Genomic DNA, 24,890 nt, shown 5'->3' on the forward strand with positions numbered 1-24,890 from the left:
CAGCGCTACAGATTTTCTGAGGATTGGCCTTATGTTTCATTTGCCTCCGCAGCCACAAACCTTGGTTTTTCATCCCTTTCCAGTTATTAGGATGGTTCCAGACAACCTGTTTATCAAGCATTCATCCTGATTTGTTTGCAGGGAGATTAGATGACATCATTTATTCCAATTTGTTTGTGGGGAAGTTAGATGACATTGCGTCAAAGCAAATGTTATATCACACTTTCCAATGCATTTTCCGGTCCCTTTCCTTGTCACAAAGAGGTCTGATCTTTTGAGAAACGGGTAAGACCTCCCAATAAACTATAATTGCACAAGCTGAATTTGCTGATATGAGACTGAATCCCAACCCAAAATAGCAACAGTCTGGAAGCACTCTTAGTCTTCATATGCCCCAGTGGCCCCCAAGATGGAATTGGAACTCACGGCACCCGGCAGCTGCTCTCCACCTACTGGGGTGGATCCCCTGGAGAAGGCACATCTCCTCGTAAGCACTGAGGGCCACACACAGCATCCCATTAGCCACCCCATAGTGGCACAAGTCATACACGCAGGACAAATAAAATGAAGAAGGTTCCACGTGCCAATGGCATTCGGCAAACGGTCCCGATTGGCTAACCAGGACCCCACAGAGCTCTTCATATTCCTGGGGATCTTTGCAGGGCTCTAACACTGCAGTGTCATCCAAGCACCTGAAAGGTAAAGATGGGAGGTCTTAGACCCAGCAGATTCCTCTCTATCTGTGGCCAGAGTTGACCATGAACAGGAACCTGAGCAACACCATGGGTTTGCATGTCCCCTTTCTCCTCTCTTCCTTCCAAGTGGCCAGGAGAAGAACTTGGTTGAAAAAAAATAAAACCGACTGCCTTCAAGTCAATTCCGACTTATGGCGACCCTATGAATAGGGTTTTCATGGTAAGCGTTATTCAGAGGTGGATTACCATTGCCTTCCTCTGAGGCTGAGAAGCAGTGACCGGCCCCCAAGGTCACCTAGTGAGCTTCGTGGCTGTATAGGGATTTGAACCCTGGTCTCCCAGGTCACAGTCCAACACCTTAACCCAGGGCCGGATTATCCATTAGGCTTAGTAGGCTGAAGCCTAGGGGCCCGGAGCTCTTGGGGACCCCACGATCCGCGGAAGCAGAACAGGAGCTGTGGATCGCGGGACAAGAGCTTCCGAACCACCCACTATCCCCTCGCTTCACTTACCTTTTGCTCCGCTGTTTTTTGCAGTTTGCCATCAATCAAGATGGTGGCCGACGTTTCCCTAAGGGGCTGAAGCCTCTGCCGCCATCTTGGTTGATGGCACGCATGCGTGCTACATGCACGCATTGCTGCCATCAACCAAGATGGCGGCAGAGGCTTCAGCCCCTTAGGGAAACCTCGGTTGCCATCTTGATTGACGGCAAACCTGTGCGTGCAGTGCGCGCAGCCGCAAAAAAAGCGGAAAGGTAGGTAAAGCGGTGGGATGGGATGGGACGGGATGGCATGGGATGGCGGGCGGCTCAGAATCAGCCTAGGGGCCCTCCTCAGCTTAATCCAGCCCTGTCTTAGCCACTACACCACACTGGCTCTAACAAGAACTTGATTAGTATTACATTTTACTTTCCTCTAATCCTGGTTTGTCTGGTCCTATGAACTAGAGATTATAGTTTTAAACAGACTCTGGTTAGTTACAGAAGCCATCTCCATAGCCCATGGTTTGAAGTTGGCTTGTTTTGAAATTGACCTGTAAAATGTGAGCTGTGCTGAATAATTTGGTGGGTTGAGCTCAGTGCTGAGAACGTGCTCAGCGCAGCTCACCTGAATACTCTTACTGCCTGCGTCTCATGCTATGCCACCTCCTGCTGGCAGAAAGATGAGAACAATGGAAACAGGTCTTCTGTCCATTTCTTCCCTCACAGCAAGGCATCAAATTTCATTGGACTCTAGAGATGATCCCACAAAAGACCCAGCAAGGCTTTATAAGCATTGTACTAAACACCTATAGTATGTTCCCTCTTACCCTGCTGGGCTAGTATCTGTTTTCCAGGCGTTTCCAAACTGCGAGTCATTCTGGGCTCTGTTCCCACCAGGTAGGGCTTTATCATCCCCAGGGATGCCATTGAAATTCCCACACATTCCACACAGCTTCCCGTGGTACTCTGGTCCCACATGAATGAACAGCGTGTGGCGGCCATTGTATTGGATCTCCACGCTGGCTGCTGTTTTTATTGTCACAATGTTATTAACCTTGGAAATGGAGCCCAGGAGCTCCATGCTGTGGGGCAATTGCACCCTCTCCTTGTTGACCTGAAAAAGGAGGGTAGAATTGGGACAGCAAGCATAGCAATTTTATCAGACATGGGATGTTGTCAAGCTGCAATCATTTCACAACAGAGTAGAGATTTTATCATGCAGTGCAAAATCTAGTCAGTTTCACTGAAGAATGCTCCTAGACCTCATTGTTAGGTGAAATTTATAGGGTTAAAGTAAAAGTCTGCTCTCCCAAATACCCCTACCAGGGAGTAAGCCCTCTCTGTTGACTTCTATTGCAATTTTTTTCTTAGAATGACCTTTTTCCTGGTGTTACTTTTGCCTGGATTGGGACCTGCAGGAGCACCCCAAACTTGAGTGGTCTAAGCCCCCTCACCTCGGCCCTTCACCCAACAAGCTCCTGACATGCCCCTTTTTCAGCCTTACGCTGGCTCTACTTCCGCTGGTCCGGGCTCAGCCGGGCTGAGGGACTTATGCTGGCAGAGCCCAGCTGAGCCAGGACCCAGCCAGCTCAGCTGGAGATCCACTGCATCCAATTCCCTCAGCCCAGCATAAATGTGAGTTGGATTGCGCCCTTAAGGAAGCAGTGGAAAGCAACAAGGAAAGGGTAAGATGGAAGTCCTGGGGAAAGTCCTCTTGTATGTTCCTGTCATGAATGACTCAGACAAAGGCACACTGATGTGATGAAAATGTTTAGATAACCAATGGTTATGTGATTACTACTTCTACTCCTACTAATATTTATATCCCACCCTTCCTCCCAGAAGGAGCCCAGGGCAGCAAACAACTGACTAAAAACATCCATAAAACATCATAAAAACATCTTTAAAAACTTTGTAAAAAGAAAATATTATAAAAACAAAACATCTTTATAAACAAAACATCTTAAAAATCTTTTTTTAAAAAATGATTTAAGTTGTAGGGCATTCTTTCAGTACATTATTGGTTTCCTCGTCATGCCCCATGATATATGTCCTCTTGCTGATCTTATGCCCTGGTTCCCCCACATATCCCCACTAGTCTTAACTCAGCCTGCCTGGGGCTGCTCTTACCTCAGTGGGAAGGCAGGGAAGCCAGCCCACAAATGTTTTGCGGGGCTCACAACTCTTATCAATGGTGCTCCATCAACACCCAACTGTGCCAGAGCTAAGCTGAAGCAGAAGTGGGAGAGGACAGTTGCTCCTCCAACTGTCAGGGAAGAAGATTCTAGAGCTAATTTGCATAAGTTCCTCTTATTGGAAAAAGTGGGAGGAGTAATTTGGTGTCCAATGATGCCATCCACCAACTGTTAGGGATAAAGATTCTAAAGCTAATTTGCGTGAGCTCTGCTTATTGGAGAAAATGGAGGAGTAAGCCAGTGTCCAATGATACCGTCCTCCAACTGTTAGGGATGAAGATTCTAAAGCTAATTTGCATGAACTCTGCTTATTGGAGGAAGTGGGAGGAGTAAGCCAGCGTCCAATGATGCTATTCTCCAAGTGTCAGGGACGAAGATTCTAAAGCTAATTTGCATGAGCTCTGCTTATTGGAGGAAGTGAGATCCATTTTACCCTGAAGGAGAAGAATTCAAATCCCACTCACCACACCTATCCCCCATTGTCAAAACATGCCCTCAGAATTGCTACTTGCCCAAACAAAAAAGACTCAAGGCCAATTGCTGTACAGTGAATGAGCTCCAGAGGTATATGAGTGAGATCCAGTTGCTCAGCCCTCTTCCCTTGCATCAGAGGACAACACCAAAGACAACTAAGTTTGTGGGTAGGAAATGCCACCTGAATGATCCTGTCACCTTAGGGCCATTGCTGTTCCTGCTACCAGACTTGGACATCATTTTTCTTGGCAGTTTTTGAAGCTATCAAGCTATCCTAAAAGGAATAAATATGTATTACGTAGTGAAACCTTCCACATACCTCTACCATCTGACCACTCCCTAGGATGATATGAAAGCTAAATGCACCGCTCTTTAGCCAGACTTCCACTCGGGTCACAAAAGACACACGGGGGTTCCCCTGATGCCTGTTCTCTGCAACAACCCGGAAGAAGAAGGGAGGGGAGGGGTGGCTAGTCCTGGAGATCTCATAGGCGCAAGTGCCCTGGAAATGTGTCACCGCCCCATCAAAAGTGAAGTAATGAGGGTCTCCAGTCACGGTGCAGGTTCCCCACTGAGTATGACAGCCCAGTTTCTCATCCTTCACGGTACACTCCTGGCCGAGGTTACAGCTGGCTGGGACACAGTGAAAGTCAGAAGGGCCTTCACAGCTGCACCTCTTGCGGCAACCAGGGAGCCAGACGCGGTCCCCAATCTGCAAGGATAAAAGCAGCAAAATGAAAAGACTTGACCCACAGAACTAGGGCCGGATTGAACATTAGATAGAACATGTGGCCACTGTCAAATCATGTCTACTCAGTGATGAGCACAGGGTCAGCTCCATGGTTGAGGGGGCATTCAGCAGAATGTCCTTTGGTAGGCATGCCTTTTACCCCAGTGTCCTCCCAGTGGGCTAACAAAGCACCAGCACCGCTCGAAGCAGTCCTGGGCAATGGCCATCTTAAATCATTTATTTATTTTCTTTTGTTAGTTGGCCAATACCCAACGGTCTCTAGGCACAACAGATTTAATAACATGCAGTACAAAACAGATTTTTAAACATGCAACATAAAAACTTACAACCCAAACAAAAAGGAATAACTAAGACAGTCCGCATCAAGGGCCAAAAGCCTGAGTGAAAAGGAAGGTTTTTGCCTGGCGCCTAAAGGTGGATAAAGAAGGTGTCAGGCATACCTCCCTGGAGAGAGCATTCCACAGCCAGGGGCCACCACTGAAAAAGCCTGTTCTTTACCACAACATCCCAAATGTAGCATTGCTCCATAGCACTGTGGGAAATTTAAATGGAGGCCACCGGGCACTGAACATCAAGGGAAAAAATGGCAAGCGGGGAGCAAAAGCCTATTGTGGCTACCTAATGGCTTCATACACTGGAAAGTAGGCATGTGGGACTCTCACCTTATAATGCACTCCATCGTGTATGCACCCACACTGCTCCTCTGAGATGCAGCTGTCCCCACTGCGCAGGTACCCTTTGTCACAGAAGCACCCCTCCGTGCACGTATGAGGGCAGTGGGGCGCGATCCAAACAGGCAAGCAGACATCCTGGCAGGGAGTCCCACAGAGTTCATAGTGGCTATTGGCCTGGCAGTCAAAGCCTGCTCAGGAAAGAAGACACATGGAAAGAAAAGCCTGCATCATTATAAGATCCAAGGATCACAGTTAGAAGGTAAAATGTAAATGTACTGCCTTCAAGTCGATTCCGACTTATGGCGACCCTATGAATAGGGTTTTCATGAGGCTGGGAGGCAGGGACTGGCCCAAGGTCACCCAGTGAACTTCATGGCTATGTGGGGATTTGAATCCTGGTCTCTCAGGTCATAGCCCAACACCTTAACCACTACGCCACGCTGGCTGTCTACAGTTAGAATATCCTGGTTTTAAGTCCAATATGTTACAGAATCATACGACGTTAGATTAGATATACTGCAGTCCAAACATAGGAAACTGCCTTATACTGAATCAGCCACTGGTCTAGTTTAATATTGTCTGCACTGACTGGCAGTAGCTTTCTAGGGTTTCAAGCAGGAGTCTCTGCCAGCCTGGAGATGCCGGGGATTGAACCTGGTACGTTCTGCATGCAAGACAATTTCTCTACCACTAAGCTATGGCCCTTCCCAAACAATAAAGCAGAAGTAGCTTCTACTTACCACAGAAAGACTCTCTCCTCCACGGTGAGATGGTGACATTGATTCTCTGGCAGGCTGTTACATATGCCTGAATGGATCGACACAAGATCTCCTCGTCCCAGGCAGAGACGTAAAAGTCAAAAATGCAGTCTGTCAGATAAGGCTCCGGATCAATCTGGGAGTGGCAAGAGGCAAATGGCCCATCTGGATTCTGGATGATCCAGCATGTGGATTTTGACTGGATGGCATATTCCCACGGAACAAACACAGAGCTAGAGGCAGAAGACTCCTCAATGCCACCCAAATCCACGATGTCCCTGGTTGTGGAGCCATTTCGCAACATGAATTCGTCATCCTCAGTGACCCCGTCAAAATTACCACACAGCCCACAGACTTGGTCTCGGTAGTGAGGGGAAAGCATGACAAAGAGGCTGTGTGCCGTGTCATAGCTCACCGTCAGCCCAAAGTCTGTGTTTAAAGTTGTGTAAAAACCGTGCTGATAAATAACAGTTCCCAGCGCCTGGATTTCCACTGGGAGGTTTACAGCCACTCCATCAATCTGTATGAAAGGAAACAACAAATCTAGGTGAGTCCTGCCAATGGAGCACTCAGGTGGCCAAATTACATAGAGCTAACATGGGCCAGGGCACCCCAGTCACCACCTCTTTGCTGCCAGGCAGGCACAGAGAAGGGAATTCGCAGGGGAGGAGAGATCCAACGTGGGGGCATGTGCTTAACCCTTTCCCCACCACTTCCCCACTGCAACTGCATCACGCCCTCCCCCCAGTTCAGCAAGCTGCTTTCCCTCAAGAGGAAAAAAATACCTGGGAACCCCTATCAGGATAACCTAAGAAGCTTGTCATGGAGGATCAACGGTTGGGATCCATAATGGCAAAGAGATGAAGCTACAAATTGTAAAGTCCTCCGTTTGAATCTCACCCCTGCCATGAGCTCATCAGCTGGCACAGGCAAGCCACTCTCTCTCAGTCTCAGCTGCCTCATCTTCATTATGGTGGTACTGACTTACCTTACAGTAGGAGTGGCTAGCCACAGCCCAGTGGCCTAACCTCCCTCCCCCCGGAACAAAATTTTCTTTACCTGCTTTTGATGGTGGTAGCAAAAAATAGAGGGGTGTAGAGATTAAAGCAGATACAGCAGTAGGGATGGAAAGATCTGCCTGTTTCGGTTCTCTCAGTTTCTCATTTTCCCAATGTTAAATTCAGTTCTCTACATTTCTACAGTGACCTGTGAATTTTTTTTTAAAAAAATCCTCATGAAAAATTCCAACAGTTTAGTCCGAATTTCTCCAAATAAACACATTTTTGTAGGCAGTTTTGACAAAGGTACACATTTTTGCCAGCCTTTTCTCATCCTGTCATGCCTTTCTGCATGATATTTTCACTCATGTATTCCTTTTTATGCACACTTTCCCCTAATATATGCATTTTTGTAAATGTTGTTTAATTGGTGAACTGCATCCCAAACTTTTAATAAAAGCAAATTTTGAAGGATCGCTGTGTTTTGGTTCTCAGATTGTTTTGGAAATTGCGAATTTGATCAATTCTGCTTGAAATGCAAACTGAATTGAAATTCTCACCCATCCCTACATGGCAGAGAGAAGGGTAAAAACTGTCAAAACTGCGTATATTAGGAGAAATTTGCACTAAAATACTGGAGAATTTTTATGACTTTTTGTTTAAAAAATGCAAATCACTGCAGAAATGTGGAGAACTGAATCTAAGATTGAAAAAATGAGAAACTGAGAGAAATGAAATTGATAGATCCATCCACCTCACCTCCAGAATAGAGTCCTCCTACTTTACTCCTACATTCTTACCTTGATGGTGCCCTGGTGTCCTCTCTGCAGATATATCTGTGTATTGTTCACCAGCACAAGCACCTCCGATATCACAGGTAAAGGACCACTGGGCAGCCTCTTATTCTTCACCTCCACTCTAAAAGATGGTAAAGACTTGGATGCCCCACACAGTTCAACCAAGACATTTGTGGAGCTGCCCTGGAAACCATAATGCCACCCATCAAAGGTGGTGTAGTGGAGAAACCCAGAAAGCCGACAGATGCCATCTGACAATGAGTGGCACCCGTACACCCCCTTCTGGCTACCACAGATGTGGTCAGGGCTACACGAGGACCCCATAGCATTAATAGCAAAGACAGATTCATCACATTGGTACATTTTATGGCAATTCTCTCCTTCCTGGAAGAATATTTCCCCTTTTAAGTAATATCGGCCCTTGTGGCTGCAGCCACACTGCTCCTGAGGCACGCAGTCAGTGCCACTCAGCACTGAGCCAGGTTCACACTTGCAGCCTTCTAGGCAAGCAGAATGGAAGCTCCTGGGCGCAGCTGGTTGTACACAAGATGCAGGGAAGGGAATTCCACAGAGCACGTAATTGCTGTTAGCTGGGCAGGCCCATTCTGAAAGACACAAAAGGCAAGAAAGAGTTGACATAATAGAAGTGTATAAAATTAGGCATGGCATGGAGAAAGCAGATACAGAAAAGTTTTCCTCCCTCTCTCATAACACTAGAACTCATGGACATCCAGTAAAGCTGAATGTTGGAAGGTTCAAGACAGACAAAAGAAAGTACTTCTTCACGCAGCACATAGTTAAACTATGGAATTCACTCCCACAAGAGGCAGCGACAACCACCAACTTGGACAGCTTTAAAAGAAGATTAGACAAATTCATGGAGGATAAGGCAATCAATAGCTACTAGCCATGATGGCTATGCTCTGCCTCCATAGTTGGAGTCAGTATGCTTCAACATACCAGCCACTGGAAACCTCAGAAGGGGAGAGTGCTTTTGTGCTCAGGTCCTGCTTGCGGGCTTCTCATAGGCATCCGGTTGGCCACTGTGAGAACAGGAAGCTGGACTAGATGGGCCACTGGCCTGATCCAGCAGGCTCTTGTGTTCGGATGTTTATACAGTGTAACATTTTACATAATGCCAAAGAAACATGTCTGAGATTACTCTCCATGAAGGAAAAATAATGAAAATAAGAAAAAAACATCACCCCCCCAAAAATAGGGTTTAGACAATTTCCATCCAGTTGTTGATGAGAGAACAAGAAACCCTAAAGATATATTCTATGGGGCCTTCCTTACCACAGCCTGTGATCTTTCTCCATGGCTGAATGGTGATGCCATGAACCTGGCACTGCCAAGCATAACTCTGGAGGGCCTTGCATAGGGTCTTATAACTGCCCTGAGTTGCACACATATCCCCTAAACAGGCCTCCATGTGCATCTGAGGATCTGCAAAACTGTTGCATCCTTTAAAGGGTCCGTTCAGATCACTAATCATTCCACACTGGTTTTGCGATCTGAACTGGGCTATTTCAGTTTCACTGCAGGAGGATGGGATCCCGACCATTGTGCAATGGAAAGGAGAGTTGGCATCCTTCCAGCTATTGCCAAAAGCAAAAGCATTCTGAACCACAGAGCCATTGGGGGTCCTGAAGTCATCATGGTGGTTCCCATTGAAATCTCCACCAAGGCCGCAGAGGGAACCAGAATAGGTGTCAGGAACCGAAACTGACACATAGTAAGACCAGTCATAGGAAAGAGAGAGGCCAAAATCAGTCTGGATGATGACAAAGGAGCCACTGTAATGGGCGTTGAGTTTTCCTGATGCAAGGGTGACAGGCAGGTTCATCAGGAGGCCGTTCACCTAGGACAAAAGGATGATGCCAGAAATCTTTAAGAATGATCAAGCCCCCCCACACACGCACAATTTTCCCCATAACTGGTGTGATATTTCATACACTGAAATGATTACTTGTTTAATTTATTCTCTTCCATTATATCTATTCCTGGTTGCTTTTCTACTGGGATTGGGAGTCTGTGGCTCTTCAAGTGTTGTTGGACTCCAACTCTGATCGACCACAGCCATTGGTCAGGGATGATGGGAGCTGTAGTCCAACAATATCCAGAGGGCCACAGGTTCCCTAGCCCTGTTTTTCTACCTGAAACAAGCATTTGTATTGATTTTATTTTTATCTTGCTCTTCCTCCAGGGAGCTCAGGGTGGAGTGTATGGTTGCTCTCCCCACCCCTATTTTATCCTTTCAATAATTCTGTAAGGTGAGTTGTACTGAGAGAGTCAATAACCTACGGTCAGCCAGTAAGCTTTGAGGCAGAGCAGAGAGATGAACCTGGATCTTCATAGTCCAAGCCTATGTTCAATACTGGAACTACATTACTCTACTAGTTTCTACTCAAAGCAACTCACAACAACAACAAAATCAATAAAGTATCAGATATAAAAACACAAATAAGATAAAACATAAGGCAACAACACAGGTTTAAACCCAGGCTGGAATGGGGGATTTTTTCGGGGGGGGGGGAAAGAATTCTCATTTGCCATCAAGAACAGTAAAGAGAGATGATACTGGGGGATTTACCTTAGCATCTGATGACGTGGACTTTGTGTCATGAAAGCTTATGGCCATAATACATTTGTTAAACCAACTGTATTCTGTAACGTGTCATTGATGCATTAATAGTGTGGTAGTGGTAGATTTATACTGGACTGGCAATTTCACTTTATTAATTGTTCTGTGATGCTTCCCCAACATTACTGTATTATTGCCACCTGGAGGGGCACTCATGCACTAAGGTGCACCAAAAGCAGCACACCTCCCCCCCCAAAAAAAATCCATTTATATAAAAAGTTACAGGATTTCAGCAGGAAGCCATGGACAAGCATAGATTAAAAACAAAGCAGTGTGTCCACTCCCAAACTTTTGCAGCTGCAAACAATACAGAAAGTGGGAGCACCTATAACCACCCCAATACCATCATGAGCACAAAAACTCATGACTGCACAATAAAAAGGATGTCTGGAGTGGCCCTCAAATTCCACATCCACCTCTTACTATCTGATAGGGACCGCCCCTTGCTTAACACAAAAAACCTCTGCCCTGACTTCTAGTTTTGTCCTATGTGCTAAGGCTGCAATCCATCAACATACTTATCAGGAATGCAGTGGGACTTACTGCTGAGTAAGCATACTTTGGATGCTGCTGCGTGTTTGTTGACAATCTTAGTGTGTTTTCCCTTACTACTAGGAAAAAGCCTGGGGACAAATGGTTAGCAACTCCTTCAGTTCTGACCTCTCCTCCATCTCCTCTTGAGATAGGAGGACATTTGAACTGTCTGATAAGTTTAGACGATAATGATTTTTCAGACAGCCGGGTGACTGGGAGAGTGCATTTGTGTGGGAGCATGCCAGGCGAGTGACTCTTTGGTGATTGAATTTACAAGATCTGAACAGAGTGGTTCATAACAGATGCTAGTGGAAGTCACTGATTCATAGGGTCTCCATAAGTCGAAATTGACTCGAAGGCGTATAACCACCACCACCACCAATCACTTCTGTGTTGTGTTGGGTGGGGGCGAAGTTCTTCCGAGCTTACAAAATGCTCCTCCTACCTGCACTTTTCCTTCTTGCCTTCCTGCTACAGTGATGCGTTGCCCATAGACGTCCAGCTCTACCAGGCTGGTCCAAGATGCTGCGATGGAGCCTTTGTGTTCATTGTTCACATGGATGGTGAATGCAGGGAGGTGACCAGGAGGGCCACAGTACCTGGTGAGGGTGTACCTGCAGACACCTCGATAGTCAAACGCAATTCCATCAAATGTGATATAATGGAGGTAACCGAATGCCCACATGGTGCCGTACGTCACAGGGTAACAGCCCCGGATGCCATCCATCATTTTACATCTCTCTAGAGTCCCACAGGTGTGGTCCTGGCATTCCATGGAGTGGCCAGGTTGCTTGCAGGAGCATTTCCTGCTGCAGGTGTCTGTCAGGATCACTTCTTCTCCTAGCTGATAGCTGTGGCCATTTAGCCTGCAGCCACACTGCCCCAGGGGCACACAGACTCCTGAGTTCAAAACGTATCCTTCTCGGCAGAAGCAACCCGCCACACATGGCTTGTGGCACTCGGTGGTGGCTGTGAGGTTGGCGCAACTGGGAGGGCAGGCCGTGCCACAGAAATCATAGTAAGCATTGGCTGGGCAGGCAATGTCTAGGGCAAAAGAAAACAAGTTAAGAAAACAAACAAACAGGCAACCCCATTATTTTACAGCCCTGATTGCCAACTTAAGGTCAAAACAGAGATTTGTGATTCAGACTCACCTTCCTCCCCTATGATTTAAAAGCAGGTGCAAAAGACTCCAGCTTGGGAGCTGAGGCTGCATACATACGATAGATTTAAAGCACACAACTTCCCCCAAAGAATCCTGGGAGCTGTAGTTTACCCCCGAGAGAGCAACAATTCCCAGCACCCTTAACGAACCTAAGGATTTGTTTCCCAGAATTAGAGGCCCTCATTCAAAACACTCAAGAAAGCACTTCAAACAAGTTTCTTTGCATCCTGAAAGCATGTAGTGAAACACTAAAACCACATAGTTATTACAGTGATGAACAAAACAGAGATATTCAATTATTATAGCAAAGTGTTTTGGCATCTGCCTATTTCAGCTGCTCTGATGAGAGTCAAAGAGTGTTCCAAGGTTGCAGCTATAGAACGAATGGAATATTCAGACGAGCTGCATTTGCTGTAGCTAAATAATATCTGGTACTATGCTCCAGGTTGAAGCCATATAATATTAAGGAGAAATCTGTATATGCAGAACTTTTCTTTTATTTCCAATTAGCTTAGATCCAATAGCATCTTTATTGCAGTAATTAGCAGCTATTATCGACTGTTAAGACTAGAGAGAGGTGGGGGAGACACCGAGATGGGGAGGAGGAAAGGGGTGCTAGACAATGTTGCAAACATCACCTCTCACTTTTGGCTCTGGCTATTTTAAGTTTGACCACCACCACCGACACACATCCCCCAACAGATTACCCCTGAAGGAAGGTGGACTCCACAACAGACAAATAGTCCTTGCTCACCACATCCAAGTGCTTTCCTCCAGTTTGGCACCTTCACTCCAAGCATCGTGCACATCTCTTCATAGGCTTCTATGGCTGCACAGAGCATGCGATTGCCTGGTCCATACTGGCAGAGGTCATAGATGCAGGATTCATAGTAAGAAGCTGGGTCCTCATGCCAGTGACACTCTGAGAAAGGCCCAGAGCGATCTCTTAGGATCCCGCACATCCGCTCAAACTCTTGCAGTTTTATGCAAGGCCCAAGTTCTCCTGTGTCATTCCTACACCTGAAAGTGTGAGCAGCGGTTAACTGGTGCTACTGTTTACAGGCTGGGGCATCCAGAAATTCTTGCTAAGCAGCCAGATGTACAAAAAACTTTTTACTGTTTCAGTTGTTCACTTTCCCAACATCCACTGTGAATGAAGTGGCTGTTTATAGTCCCTTTTTATATCAACCTGCCCAAGGTCACTCACAGCATATATCATGTGTATATTAGAATGTGTATATTAGCAGAAGGTGTGCATAAAATGGCTTATATTAATGAAAATACCATACAAGAATGCATTCTGTTAGGGACAATTGCTTGCAAAATTGTGTACATTAGGCAGAACTGCATACTTTTTAGGAGAAATGTCCACTAAAATGCTGATGAATTTTCATGAGGGATTTAAAACAAAATTAGCAATCTGATGTGGTTGTGTGGCAAATTGAATTTAAGATAAGAAAAATGAGAGAAACCCAAACTGGAGAGCAACGGAGAGTTTGTACTTCAGCAAAGAAACCCACATCAGCTCTGGTTTCCATGTACATGTGAATGCATCATTAGTAACAAAACCATCATAAATGAACAGAAAAGATGAAGAGAGTATAAATAAACATACTTTGAGGGGCTTCTGTCCGATCTCCAAGCATTGCCAAACTCCGAGTCATTCTTGGCTTTTTCCCCATCAGGCAGGACCTTATCATCCCCACGAATGCCATTGAAGTTCCCACACATTCCACACAGCTTCCCCCAGAATTCTTGGCCTACACGGACAAACAAAGCATGGCGGCCATTGTACTGGATCTCCAGATTGGGATGTGCTCTCAAAATCACCATGTTTCTTCGTCGCGTGATGTTGGCCAACTGCTTCAACTCTGTCGGCAAGATGGTCTGTCTCCCATCAACCTGAAAAGGGGAATGGAAGTTCAAATTAGAACCAGGAAATAACTGTAGTGCTGAGAGAGAAAATGACAGATTGCTGCATCACAAAACAAAGACCAGTGGTGTGTGTGTGTGTGTGTATGTGTGTGTGTGTGTGTGTGTGTGTATGTGTGTGTGTGTGTGTGTGAGAGAGAGAGAGAGAGAGAGAGAGAGAATGCATTTATAAGGAGCAGGGGAGACATTGTCTGTGCTTAATTTCTGCTCACTGGTACAGAATACTGCTTCCTCTATCTTTGGAATTACATTACCTGCTCCTGATTGTAATGTATAGTTTGCAAATTAATTTAGCTTAGCTCTGTTTTTTCTTTTTCTTTTCCATTTTATTTTTTTTCTTTTCATACCGCCTCTTCTATTTTTGTTGCTGTGGCAACCATTTTGTGTTGGTACCCACAACACTCTTGTCATGCTATGAGTGCAGGCACCTCAACCTCCCCCCCCCCAAACAACAAAAAGCACTGACAAGGCCTAAAGAGTTTGTCCCCTATGGTGGGTGATGCCCGACTATTGCAGTGGCCACTGCTTCCAATTGCTGGTGCTGTTTTTTTCTAATCTTCTTCCCGTCTGGTAGTTTGGGTAGAACATGCAGGCAAGCAAAGGCTCCATCTCTCTTATCACCACCACAGTGGTCTGTAACAGCTGTTAGAATATGAAGTCAAAAGATTTTATATAGATTCAAACAGATCTAGTGAAAATGGGCCCAGGCAATGGCCTTTCAGATGGTTGAAGAGTGCTATAATGGTCTGCCTCAGATTTCTCTTCTCCATGTTAATATGCCTAGTTTCTTCCACTTTCCCTCATAGAATGTGTTTTCCTTATACGTGATCATCTTCCTTCCACACATTAAGAATAGCCTCTGGTCATAGAGCCCTATCTACTATATATTTTGTAAAATTGGTTATTTGTCTGTTTGCTATGCAAGTGGACACCTCTTAAGATGCTGGGACCAAATTTTGCATAATTGTTCCTGTGATCAATGAGCAGGTTTCCTCTATGTTTGGGCACAATGGGACCCCATTTTGAATCACGGTGGTAGAGTGGACTTTTCAAAACTGTACAGATTTTTTTGTTTGTTTCTTAGAATTCCTGAGCAACACTGGCTATGCGGCTGCTAGTGATGTATCTTTTCAAATCTACTTGTGTTTGATCCCCCTCTTTTTTTTGACCAGGTATAAAAGAGCTCTACTCACCTGCACATCTTTGCCTTGCTCCAAAACAACATGAGAACTGAACTGCTTAGAGATGAGCCATATCTCCACTCGGTAAAGAAAAGACACCTGGAGACTCTCAAAATTCTTGTTTGCAGCCACCACCCGGAAGGAGAAGTCAGTAGAGAAGCCATCAGTCTTTGAGATCTCATAGGCACAAGTGCCCTGGAAATGTGCCACTGCACCATCGAAAGTGAAGTAATGCGGATCCCCGGACACAATGCAAGTGGCCAGCTGATTCTTGCAGCCCAGCCTTCCATCCTTGATGGCACACTGCTGCCTGTGGTTGCAGCTGGCTGGGGCACAGCGGAAGGTGGAAGAAGTATCACAGCTACATTTTTGTGTGCATCCGGAGAGCCAGAGAAGGTCCCCGACCTGATAGGGAAAGTGGCCATGAAGAGAGAAGCAATGGCCATCATGAAAACATCATGAAAATAATTTTAAAAACTGAGAAAATCTCAGACATAAGAAACTATATAGAGTTGCAGGAGTTCTGATTTACAGAATGGAAAATGGAGAAAGTGGAAATCAAATCAAGAGAGAAGGCATTAAGAGTGGTACCTGCTGGCTCTTTCCCAAGCTTTGTGCAAGCAAATCAGGAAGAATGCTTAATGAATAGGATATTCAGAGGAGTCCTTCATGGCTTTGAATCTGGCAGAGTCATTTTAATTTAAAAATGGCATTGTGTTCATAAACTAACAACCACCTCAGGGAGGGCTACATTTACTCACATTGTAGTATTGCCCATTGTACTCGCAGCCACATTGCTCAGGCCGAATGCACTTGTCTCCATCCCACAGGTACCCGTCATCGCAGACACACCCTTCAGAGCACAGGGAGCTGCAGAGATGCTTAAATGTGGAGGCCAAGCACAGGTCTTGGCAGGGAGGTTTGCAGAGCTCATAGTGACTCTTTGGTGGGCAATCAACAGCTAAAAAGAAGGAGGGAAAACAAGAATAAGAAATGGCTTGTGGTTTTAATCAACAGGATAACATGGATTTTTCAAAACGAGGAGTAAAACAACTGTGTTTTGTGTTGATTTAGATTTCTCATAACTTACAAAAGCAATAAAGCCCTTCCTCTCACCCATACATTTAAGTCTCTTAAAGCAATTAACAACAATACGTCAGATGAATAATTTTATCCTTTTAAAAACTATGTTAGGGATTATCCAGACTAGGGATGGGATCTGATAGCCAATGCCGGTTTGAAAGCAATTGGTTGAGCTAACAGGCTGATATCAACTCAAGTGTGTTTTTTGTCCACAAATTGCTGCTTTTGCCAATCTTCTTTTTCTAAAAAAATTGATGTTAGTATCCATATTTTAAAGGAAATATGCATATTTTAAAGGAAATGTCAATAAATTAAAGGAAATATTAATAAAAATATTGTTATTAATATCAATATTTTAGGCATGGATTTTTTTTTTAAAAAAACTAGTTTTTCCTGAAAATAGTCGCAGAAAATCACTACATAAAAATCTGATCCATAATGATAACAAATAAGCAAATTAATGGAAAATTCAGTACCAAATCTGAAATGGGTGGAATTCTAGTACATCCCTAATCCTGACAGATATGGGGCCTGCAACAAAATGTTGCAGAACATCCTCATCTTCTAAGCAGGAGTGCTCCTGTTCATGTTATGGATGGACAGATCTGTCCATTTTGGTTTCTTTCAGTTTCTCAGTTTTTCCATGTTAAAGTCCATTTCAACCAATTTCTGCATCAGTTTGCAGTTAAAAGTCCACACAAAACTACATACACATTTCCATGAGCCTTTCTCCTAATAGTCACAATTTCATATGCAATCGTGCCTAATACAGTAAAAACCATTTAAGAGTACAGTAAAAAAATAGGTCAACTATTGCAAATATCTTCTTAATTACCTGCATAAGTCTGGCGGAACAGAAAGGTTCTCAGCAGGTGTTTAAAAATTAAAACAGTAAGTGTCTGTTGAAACTCTGTTGGCTGAGCATTCCTGAGAACTGGGCTGATAACAATGAAGGCTCAATCTCATGTTGATGTTAAATGAGCCTCGCCAATTTGGGGGACGACCAATGCCGCTCCTGCAGATGATCTCAGTGACTGAGCTGGGATGTAAGGGTTCAGGCAGTCCCTAAGATATCCTGGACCTAAGTTGCATTTTCCCAAGCAATTTCTCCTAGTATAATGCATTGTTATATGTTATTTTCACTAATATATGGATTTTTTGTGTGCACTTTTTCCTGACATGCATTTTTGCACACATTTTTTGGTTGGACAGCTGCATCACAAAACTCAGAGAAGTGTGAGTTTCAAAGGTTAGTGGCATTTTGGTCAGGAAGTAGAGGTTCAGATTCACAATAAAATGCAAACTGAACAATTATCTTCCCTCACCCCAAGTTTAGGGTTCCTGCCAGCTAGGCCCCCATCTTGGATATTATATGATTATAAGCTCAAACAGGGCATTCCATTCTCCTTCTTTCCAATTTCCAATTTTTCTTTTCCAACTAACTGTCAACATTCCATGGCATACTCAGTCTCACCCATAGCTATTTTTTTTTAATTTTGTAATACTTCTGCAAATCTTATGCATACTGATATCATTCTCAATGACCTTAGCTGGGCAACAATCCTGATCAAGTCAGAAGGGCTGTACAGTTGGCACTCACCATCTGAGTTTTCTATTAGAGGGAGGGATTTGGTTCTCATTTGGTACATGTTCACCTGTTCTACCAGCCCTCCCAGTTCCTCCCTCCCTTTGTACACAAAATAGCTCAATCTGCACAATACTTTTAAATCAGCATCATACTTGCACAATCATGGCTTCACCCCAAAGCATTATGGGAAATGTAGTTTGTGATGAGTGCTGAGAGTTGTTAAAGGTAAAGGTGTCCCCGCACTTGTAGTGTGAGTCATTTCTGACTCTTAGGGTGACGTCTTGTGATGTTTACTAGGCAGACCATATATATGGGGTGAGATTGCGAGTTCCTTCCCTGGTCTTTCTTTACCCTCCCAGCATATGTCGGGTACTCATTTTACCGACCATGGATAGATGGAAGGCTGAGTGGACCTCGGCCCCTTTTACCAGAGATTCAACTTCCTCCTTCCATTGGAATCGAACTCCGGCCATGAGCAGAGCTTTCGGCTGTGTTACTGCCGCTTACCACTCTGCGCCATGGAGGATCTTGCTGAGAGTTGTTAGGAGACCCCTATTCCCCTCACAGAGCTACAATTCCACAAGTGGTTTAACTATCAATCTCTCTTCCCAGGGAATTCTGGAAATTGTAGCTCTTTGATGGGAAATAGGGGTCTCCTAACAATGCTCAGCACTCATCACAAGCTACACTTCCCAGGACTCTTTGGGAGAAGCCACTGTTTAAAGTGATGTAATACTACTTTAAGCGCAGAGTGCAGATGGGGCCTATGGCACAGTTGGCAGTAGATACAGAAGATTTTTCTGAATCTGCACTAATTTACTCCATGTTTTCCCACCACTAGGGATGGGGGAGTTCGATTCAATTTGCATTTCGGAGAGTGCACATTTGATAGATTTGGCATGAAATGAAATGAGAATCAAAACACATCCATCCTTCAAAATTCGCACTTGTTCAAAATTTACAATACAGTTTGCCAACCAATGTTTACATAGAATATGTATGTTAGGGTAAGTGAGCATAAAAATGAATATATGAGCGAAAATAACATACAAACATGCGTGATATGATGAGACATTGCTTTCCAAAACTGGTGCATTAATCAAAACTGTCTACAAATGTGTTTGTTAGGAGAAATCCTGGAGAATTTTCAGGAGGATTTTTTTTAAAAAAAATTGCTGCAGAAATTGCTGCAGTGATCACAGAAAGAGAACGCACAGATGTTTAAGCAAACTTGTCCTTGAAGAACCATTGTGGGGATCATACATTAGGAAACTGAATGGTAAGGACTGCAATCGAAGGGTTATGATATGGGCATAGCCAAAAACTGCAGGATGTGCTGAGCGTCACAAGAAGTCTATGTATTTATTTATCAAATTCATATCCTGCCCCTCCTCCCAAAGGAACCCAAATGGACCTACCGCAGAAAAACTCTGTCCTCCAGGGCCAGAGGGTGACATTGGCTCTCTGGCAGGCAGCCACATAGGTCTGAATGGACTGGCACAAGACGTTGTTGTCCCCAGCAGACACTTGCAGCAGGTCAAAAATGCAACTTGTCAGATAAGACTCTGGGTCAACTTGGGGGTGGCAGGAAGCAAAGGGCCCATCAGGATTCTGAATTATCCAGCACATTGATTTGGACTGGATGAGACGTTCCCCCCAATCAAATGCAGCAAAAGAGGTGCTATGGGAGATGACTGATGGTCTCCAGTCTATAGCAGAGCTCAAGGCATGCTGAACTGTGGAACCATTTCGTGTCTCTGAGTCATCATCAGTGACCCTATTGAAGTTCCCACACAGCCCACAGACCTGGCCTTGGTACTGAGGGGAAAGCGTGACAAAGAGACTGCGAGCCAGGTCATAGCTGACTGTTAGCCCAAAGCCTATGTTTAAAACTGTATAAAATCCATGCTGGTAAATGGCAATTCCTTGGCTTTGTAAATGAACTGGGAGGATTGTGACCAAGCCATCTATCTGTGTGAATAAGAAGAGGAGATTATTTTCTCTCTTAGGCACTTTTTACCCAATCTACTGTTTTCCACACCCCCACTTCAGTTAGGCCCTGTGGAGCTTGATCCCGGGGCCAGCAGCAGCTCCTGGCAGCAGCAGCTGGTGGCTCCATGTCAGTGGGGTAGTGGAATCCACTCCTGGTTTTAGTCCAAACTTTCAAGGAGCTGTCCAAGGTCCAGAAACATATGGCAGCCTGAACTGTGAAGGAGCTGCCTAAGGTGCTGGAAACAGGTTTCAGCACCTTGGGCAGCTCCTTCACAGTTCAGACTAAAATCTGGAGTGGATTCTACTGCCCTGCTGAATGGAGCCACCAGCTGCATACTTAGGCAGCTGCCAGGGTCCAGCTTTTACTTATAATTGAAATATAACAGCACATAATAAATACTCTATCATTATCATTATCATTGTTATTATTACTTGCCCGCACTTCACCCAAAGGTCCCAGGGCAGGTCACAACAGTTATAAAAATACATCATTAACAACCATTAAAAATAACCTAAAAACACATCACAAAAAAGAGGGTCAGTCCCAAAAATATACTTCTCAGGTTGTCAAAGGCCAGGGTAAAGAGGTGCATCTTCACCATTCACTGAAAACTGTTTAGTGAAGTTGCCGGAAGCACCTCGGTGGGAAGGGAGTTCCACAACTTAGGAGCTGCCACAGAGCACGCCCTCTCCCAGGCCACCTGCCCAAGCTTCTGCGGCTGACAGAACTACCAAAACTACCCTCTGCTCATCTCAACACCCGAGAAGGTCTGTAGGGAAGGAAGTGGTCTTTCAGATATTTGGGACCTAAGTTGTTTAGGGCTTTAAACACTAGTGCAAACACCTTGAATTGGGCCCAGAAACAAACTAGCAACCAATGCAGCTGTTTCAAAATAGAGGTTACCTGAGTTCTAAAGGGAACCCCAGCCAGTAATTTAGCTGATGCATTTTGAACCAGTGGAAGTTTCTGAGTTGTCTTCAAGGGCAGCCCCAGGTAGAGAGCATTGCAATAATCCAATCTATAATCATGCTGTGAACATATAAAAATGTTCTTACTTTGACAGTTCTTCTGCGCCCACTCTTCAGATATATCCGTGTCCTGTTTGCCAGTACAAAAACCTCTGACATTACAGATAAAGAGCTGTTGGGCAGCTTCTCGCTCTTCACTTCAACCTTAAAACGTGGCAAAGACTTTGACGCCACACACGGCTCAGCCAAGACATACTTGGAGGTTCCCTGGAAACTATAATGCCGCCCATCAAAAGTGATGTAGTGGAGGAACCCAGAGACCTGGCAGATACCATCTGACAAGGGGTGGCACCCGTACACCCCTCTCTGGGTGCCACAGAACTGTCCTGGGTGACACAGGGACCCAGTGGCAATAACGGCATAGGCGGATCCATTGCATTGATACATTTTTTGGCAATTTTCTCCTTCCTGGAAGAACGTTTCCCCGTTCAGATAATATCGTCCCTTGTAGGAGCAGCCACACTGCTCCAGAGGCACACACTTGACACCACTCAACACAAACCCCAGTTTACATTGGCATCCTTCTAAACAGGCAGACCTGCTGCAGTTCCTGGGCATGGACCGTTCAGCACAAGAGACAGGGCAGGGAGAACCGCAGAGGACATAACTGCTATTTGATGGGCAGGTCAATTCTACAATGAAAAGCACAAAGAATATTGATTTATTTCCAGCTAAGATAGGATTTTGAATAAAATGGTGGTGGAAAGTAACACAGCTAGTAAACCATTGTTTTATGAAGCTAAAGCTGATTGGGTGGTATTCAATTAACTTTTACTCAGAGTAGACCCATTCAAATTAATGGGCTTACTTAGTCATGCTCATGACATTTAAATGGGTCTGCTTTAATTAAAAGTTGGTTGAATACCACCCTTCATATATGTACAGTTATTGCACTATCCTATATGTCCTTCCAAAGAACATAGAAAGCGGCCTTCTACTTAATCAGACCATTGGTCCTCAGTATTGTCTACACTGACTGGCAGTGGCTCTGCAGGGTTTCAAGCAGGACTCTCTCCCAGCCCTACTTGGAGATGCCGGGGACTGAACCTGGGCCTTTTGCATGGAAAGCAGATGCTCTACCCCTGAGCTACAGTCCTTCCCCAAGAGTTCTATCTTCCCTTCTAATACCAACTTTGAGTGGTACTGTGCCTGCCTAGTAGTTTGAAAGTGAAATTGGTTTGCAGGCTTATCGAAAGCTCAGGCTGGTGTTTTCTCTTGCTGAAGCAACCTTTCTAAACTTGGCCCCATCTGGAGCTGTCCATTTTGAACACCTTACCAATACATGGAGCAGAACACCTGACGGTGGCAATTAGGTTAGGCTGATGCATACTGTGAGATTTAAAATCCTCCCAACCCCATGCTAAGTGGTGAGAGTTCAGGAGGGAGAAAAGAGGGAGGGAAGACCTTTGCCATTCCCCAGAAATCTGCTCTCCCCTATTATACAGCATAGCATCATAGGGTTGGAAGGGGCCTATAAGACCATTGAATTCAACCCCTTGCTCAATGCAGGAATCCAAATTAAATCATACCTGGCAGTCTTTAAATGGGCCATTTAGACTTCCACCCTATCTTAATCCCTTCCTTCTCTCACCCATCCTAACACTCTGCATGCCCCCAAAGAGTGGTACAAGGCTCCTGTTCCAAGCTAACTGGACTCCTGAACAGGAGCACCCCTGTGCTGGATCCTCTCACTAGGGCTGACGATACAGATGGAACAAATGTACACATTTTTTCTTATTTTGTATAACTGAGTCTGCATTTTACAATTATTTCGCATAATTTATTTATGGTTCTTGTTTAGGCCACATTCACACCATGCATTTATTTCACTTTAAAGAATCCTGGCTTCCCCCAAAGAATGCTGGGAAGTGTAGTTTGTGAAGGTGCCGAGAGTTGCTAGGAGATCCCTATTCCCCTCACAGAGCTACAATTGACAGAGTTAAACCAGTCAGGCCCTCTTCCCAGGGAACTCTGGCAATTGTCGCTCTGTGAGTGGAATAGGGAGTCTCCTAACAACTCTCAGCACCCTTCACAAACTACCCTTCCCAGGAGTCTTTGGGGGAAGCCATGACTCTTTCAAGTGGAATAATGGTGGCATAAATGTATGATGTGAATTGGAGATGGGCGAGAATATCCACTAGATCGGATTTAGTGCTGGATTTTGACTGAATCCAACAGTCCGCTATCTTTTTGGACCAGCATTGATTTCTTGCAGCAGGCCATGGCTGTAATCGGCACAGCTTTTTTTGTTTAAAAAAAGAACCTTTCCCCCAATTTTACGTAATTATCTTTGTAATTACAATAGCTATTATCCATTAACTTCCATGGATTTACATAAGCATTTCTGTTAAAAATTGCGTGGGTTTTTTGCCGCCCAAACCCCCCGAAACAGCTGATCAAACTGGCAAGTGCCAAAGCAAACAGGGATAAAAACAGGATGGAACGATGGACTATTGGAATACAAGCGGATCAGAACTAGGCAGCGAACCCCATCCCTAGTGTGAATGTGGTCTTACTTAGCAATTCCCTCTGCTTTCTGAGATTGAGCAAGTATTGCCCACACACTTTTAAAACAGTTTTTTTCACAGCCATGAGGGTTAGAAACCTCAGTTTAAAAAACAAAACAAAAAAGCTGAGATTTTCAGGAAGCTAAACTCTGTGCCCAATAGATTCCACATGTTGCCTGCAGTCCTGGTGAAACACATAGCCTTGTATCCTGAATACAGTTTTCTCTATTGAAAAACTGCCTACCACATCTAGGGATCTCTCTCCATGGCTGAATTTTGATGCCTCGAGTCTGGCATTGATGGGCATAGCTCTGCAATACCTCACATAGAGTCTTGTAGCTTCCTTTGCTTGTGCACATGTCCCTCACACAGTTTTCCAAGTGAACCTGAGCATCATCTGGGCTATTACAGTCTTTAAACGGCCCATTCACACCACTGATAATTCCACAGTAGTTCCGAGAGCTGAACTGGGCTAGTTCTGTTTCACTGCATGCAGAGGGGACTCCAACTGCTCTGCAGTGGAAAGGAGAGCTGGCATCCATCCAGCTATTTCCAAAAACGAGAGCATCTTTAACCAAAGTGCCATTGGGGGTCCTGAAGTCGTCAAGGCGGTTCCCATTGAAATCGCCACCAAGGCCACAGAGGGACCCAGAATAAGTCTCGGGAAGAGAAACTGACACATAGAAAACCCAGTCATAGGAAAAAGAGAGGCCAAAATCAGTCTCGACAATGACAAATTTGCCAGAGATGCTGCAATAGGCATTGAGTTTCCCTGATGCAAGGGTGACAGGCAGGTTCATCAGGTGCCCGTTGACCTAGGACAAAATGGAGATGAAGAAATTCTGTCACTCAAGTAAATGTCAGGTCAAGAATGTAAGCTTGGTAAAGTATTTATTATGTATTTGTTAACAACATCTATATATGCTGCCCCATAACAGGAGTTCTCTGGGCAGCTATCAATTTTTTCAAAGTATAAGCAATAAAAATACAAACACAACCTTAAATTAGACAGCAAGGAAACTGAGCAGGACTTAGGCCACATTCACACAATACATTTATTCCACTATTATTCCATTTTAAACAGTCATGGTTTCCCCCATAGAATCCTGGGAAGTTTGTAAAGGGTGCTGAAAGTAGTTAGGAGACCCCTATTCTCCTCACAGAGCTAAAATTCCCTGAGTGGCTTAAAAGTCAGTATTTCTTCCCAGAGAACTCTAGGAATTGTACCTCTATGAGAAGAACAGGGGTCTCCTAACAACTCTCATTTTGCTTTACAAACTACACTTCCCAGGATTCTTTTGGGGAAACCATGGCCATTTAAAGTGGAATAAATGTATGATGTGAATGTGGCCCTAGCCTTCTGGACAGGCTTCAGAGCCCAGGGTACCACCTTCTATTCAATCATACATATG

At 44.7% G+C, this 24,890-nt stretch overlaps 1 protein-coding gene across 1 annotated transcript in view; it reads right to left on the reverse strand.

Moving 5' to 3' along the window:
- Positions 1–24,890, reverse strand: part of LOC133370845 (IgGFc-binding protein-like) — a 50,070-nt gene that overhangs the window by 8,688 nt on the left and 16,492 nt on the right. The window contains exons 10-24 of the mRNA XM_061597722.1: positions 23,723–24,293; positions 20,999–21,603; positions 19,369–19,921; positions 16,041–16,240; positions 15,292–15,684; positions 13,782–14,068; positions 12,921–13,186; positions 11,447–12,045; positions 9,120–9,684; positions 7,827–8,428; positions 6,011–6,548; positions 5,259–5,458; positions 4,165–4,557; positions 2,004–2,290; positions 427–692 (exon numbers count right to left, since the gene is read on the reverse strand). Of these exons, the coding sequence (XP_061453706.1) occupies positions 427–692; positions 2,004–2,290; positions 4,165–4,557; positions 5,259–5,458; positions 6,011–6,548; positions 7,827–8,428; positions 9,120–9,684; positions 11,447–12,045; positions 12,921–13,186; positions 13,782–14,068; positions 15,292–15,684; positions 16,041–16,240; positions 19,369–19,921; positions 20,999–21,603; positions 23,723–24,293 (6,325 nt within the window). The remainder of the gene's footprint in view (positions 1–426; positions 693–2,003; positions 2,291–4,164; positions 4,558–5,258; positions 5,459–6,010; positions 6,549–7,826; positions 8,429–9,119; positions 9,685–11,446; positions 12,046–12,920; positions 13,187–13,781; positions 14,069–15,291; positions 15,685–16,040; positions 16,241–19,368; positions 19,922–20,998; positions 21,604–23,722; positions 24,294–24,890) is intronic.

The sequence above is a fragment of the Rhineura floridana genome, chromosome 15, assembly GCF_030035675.1.
Source record: "Rhineura floridana isolate rRhiFlo1 chromosome 15, rRhiFlo1.hap2, whole genome shotgun sequence".
NCBI classification, from domain to species: domain Eukaryota; kingdom Metazoa; phylum Chordata; class Lepidosauria; order Squamata; family Rhineuridae; genus Rhineura; species Rhineura floridana.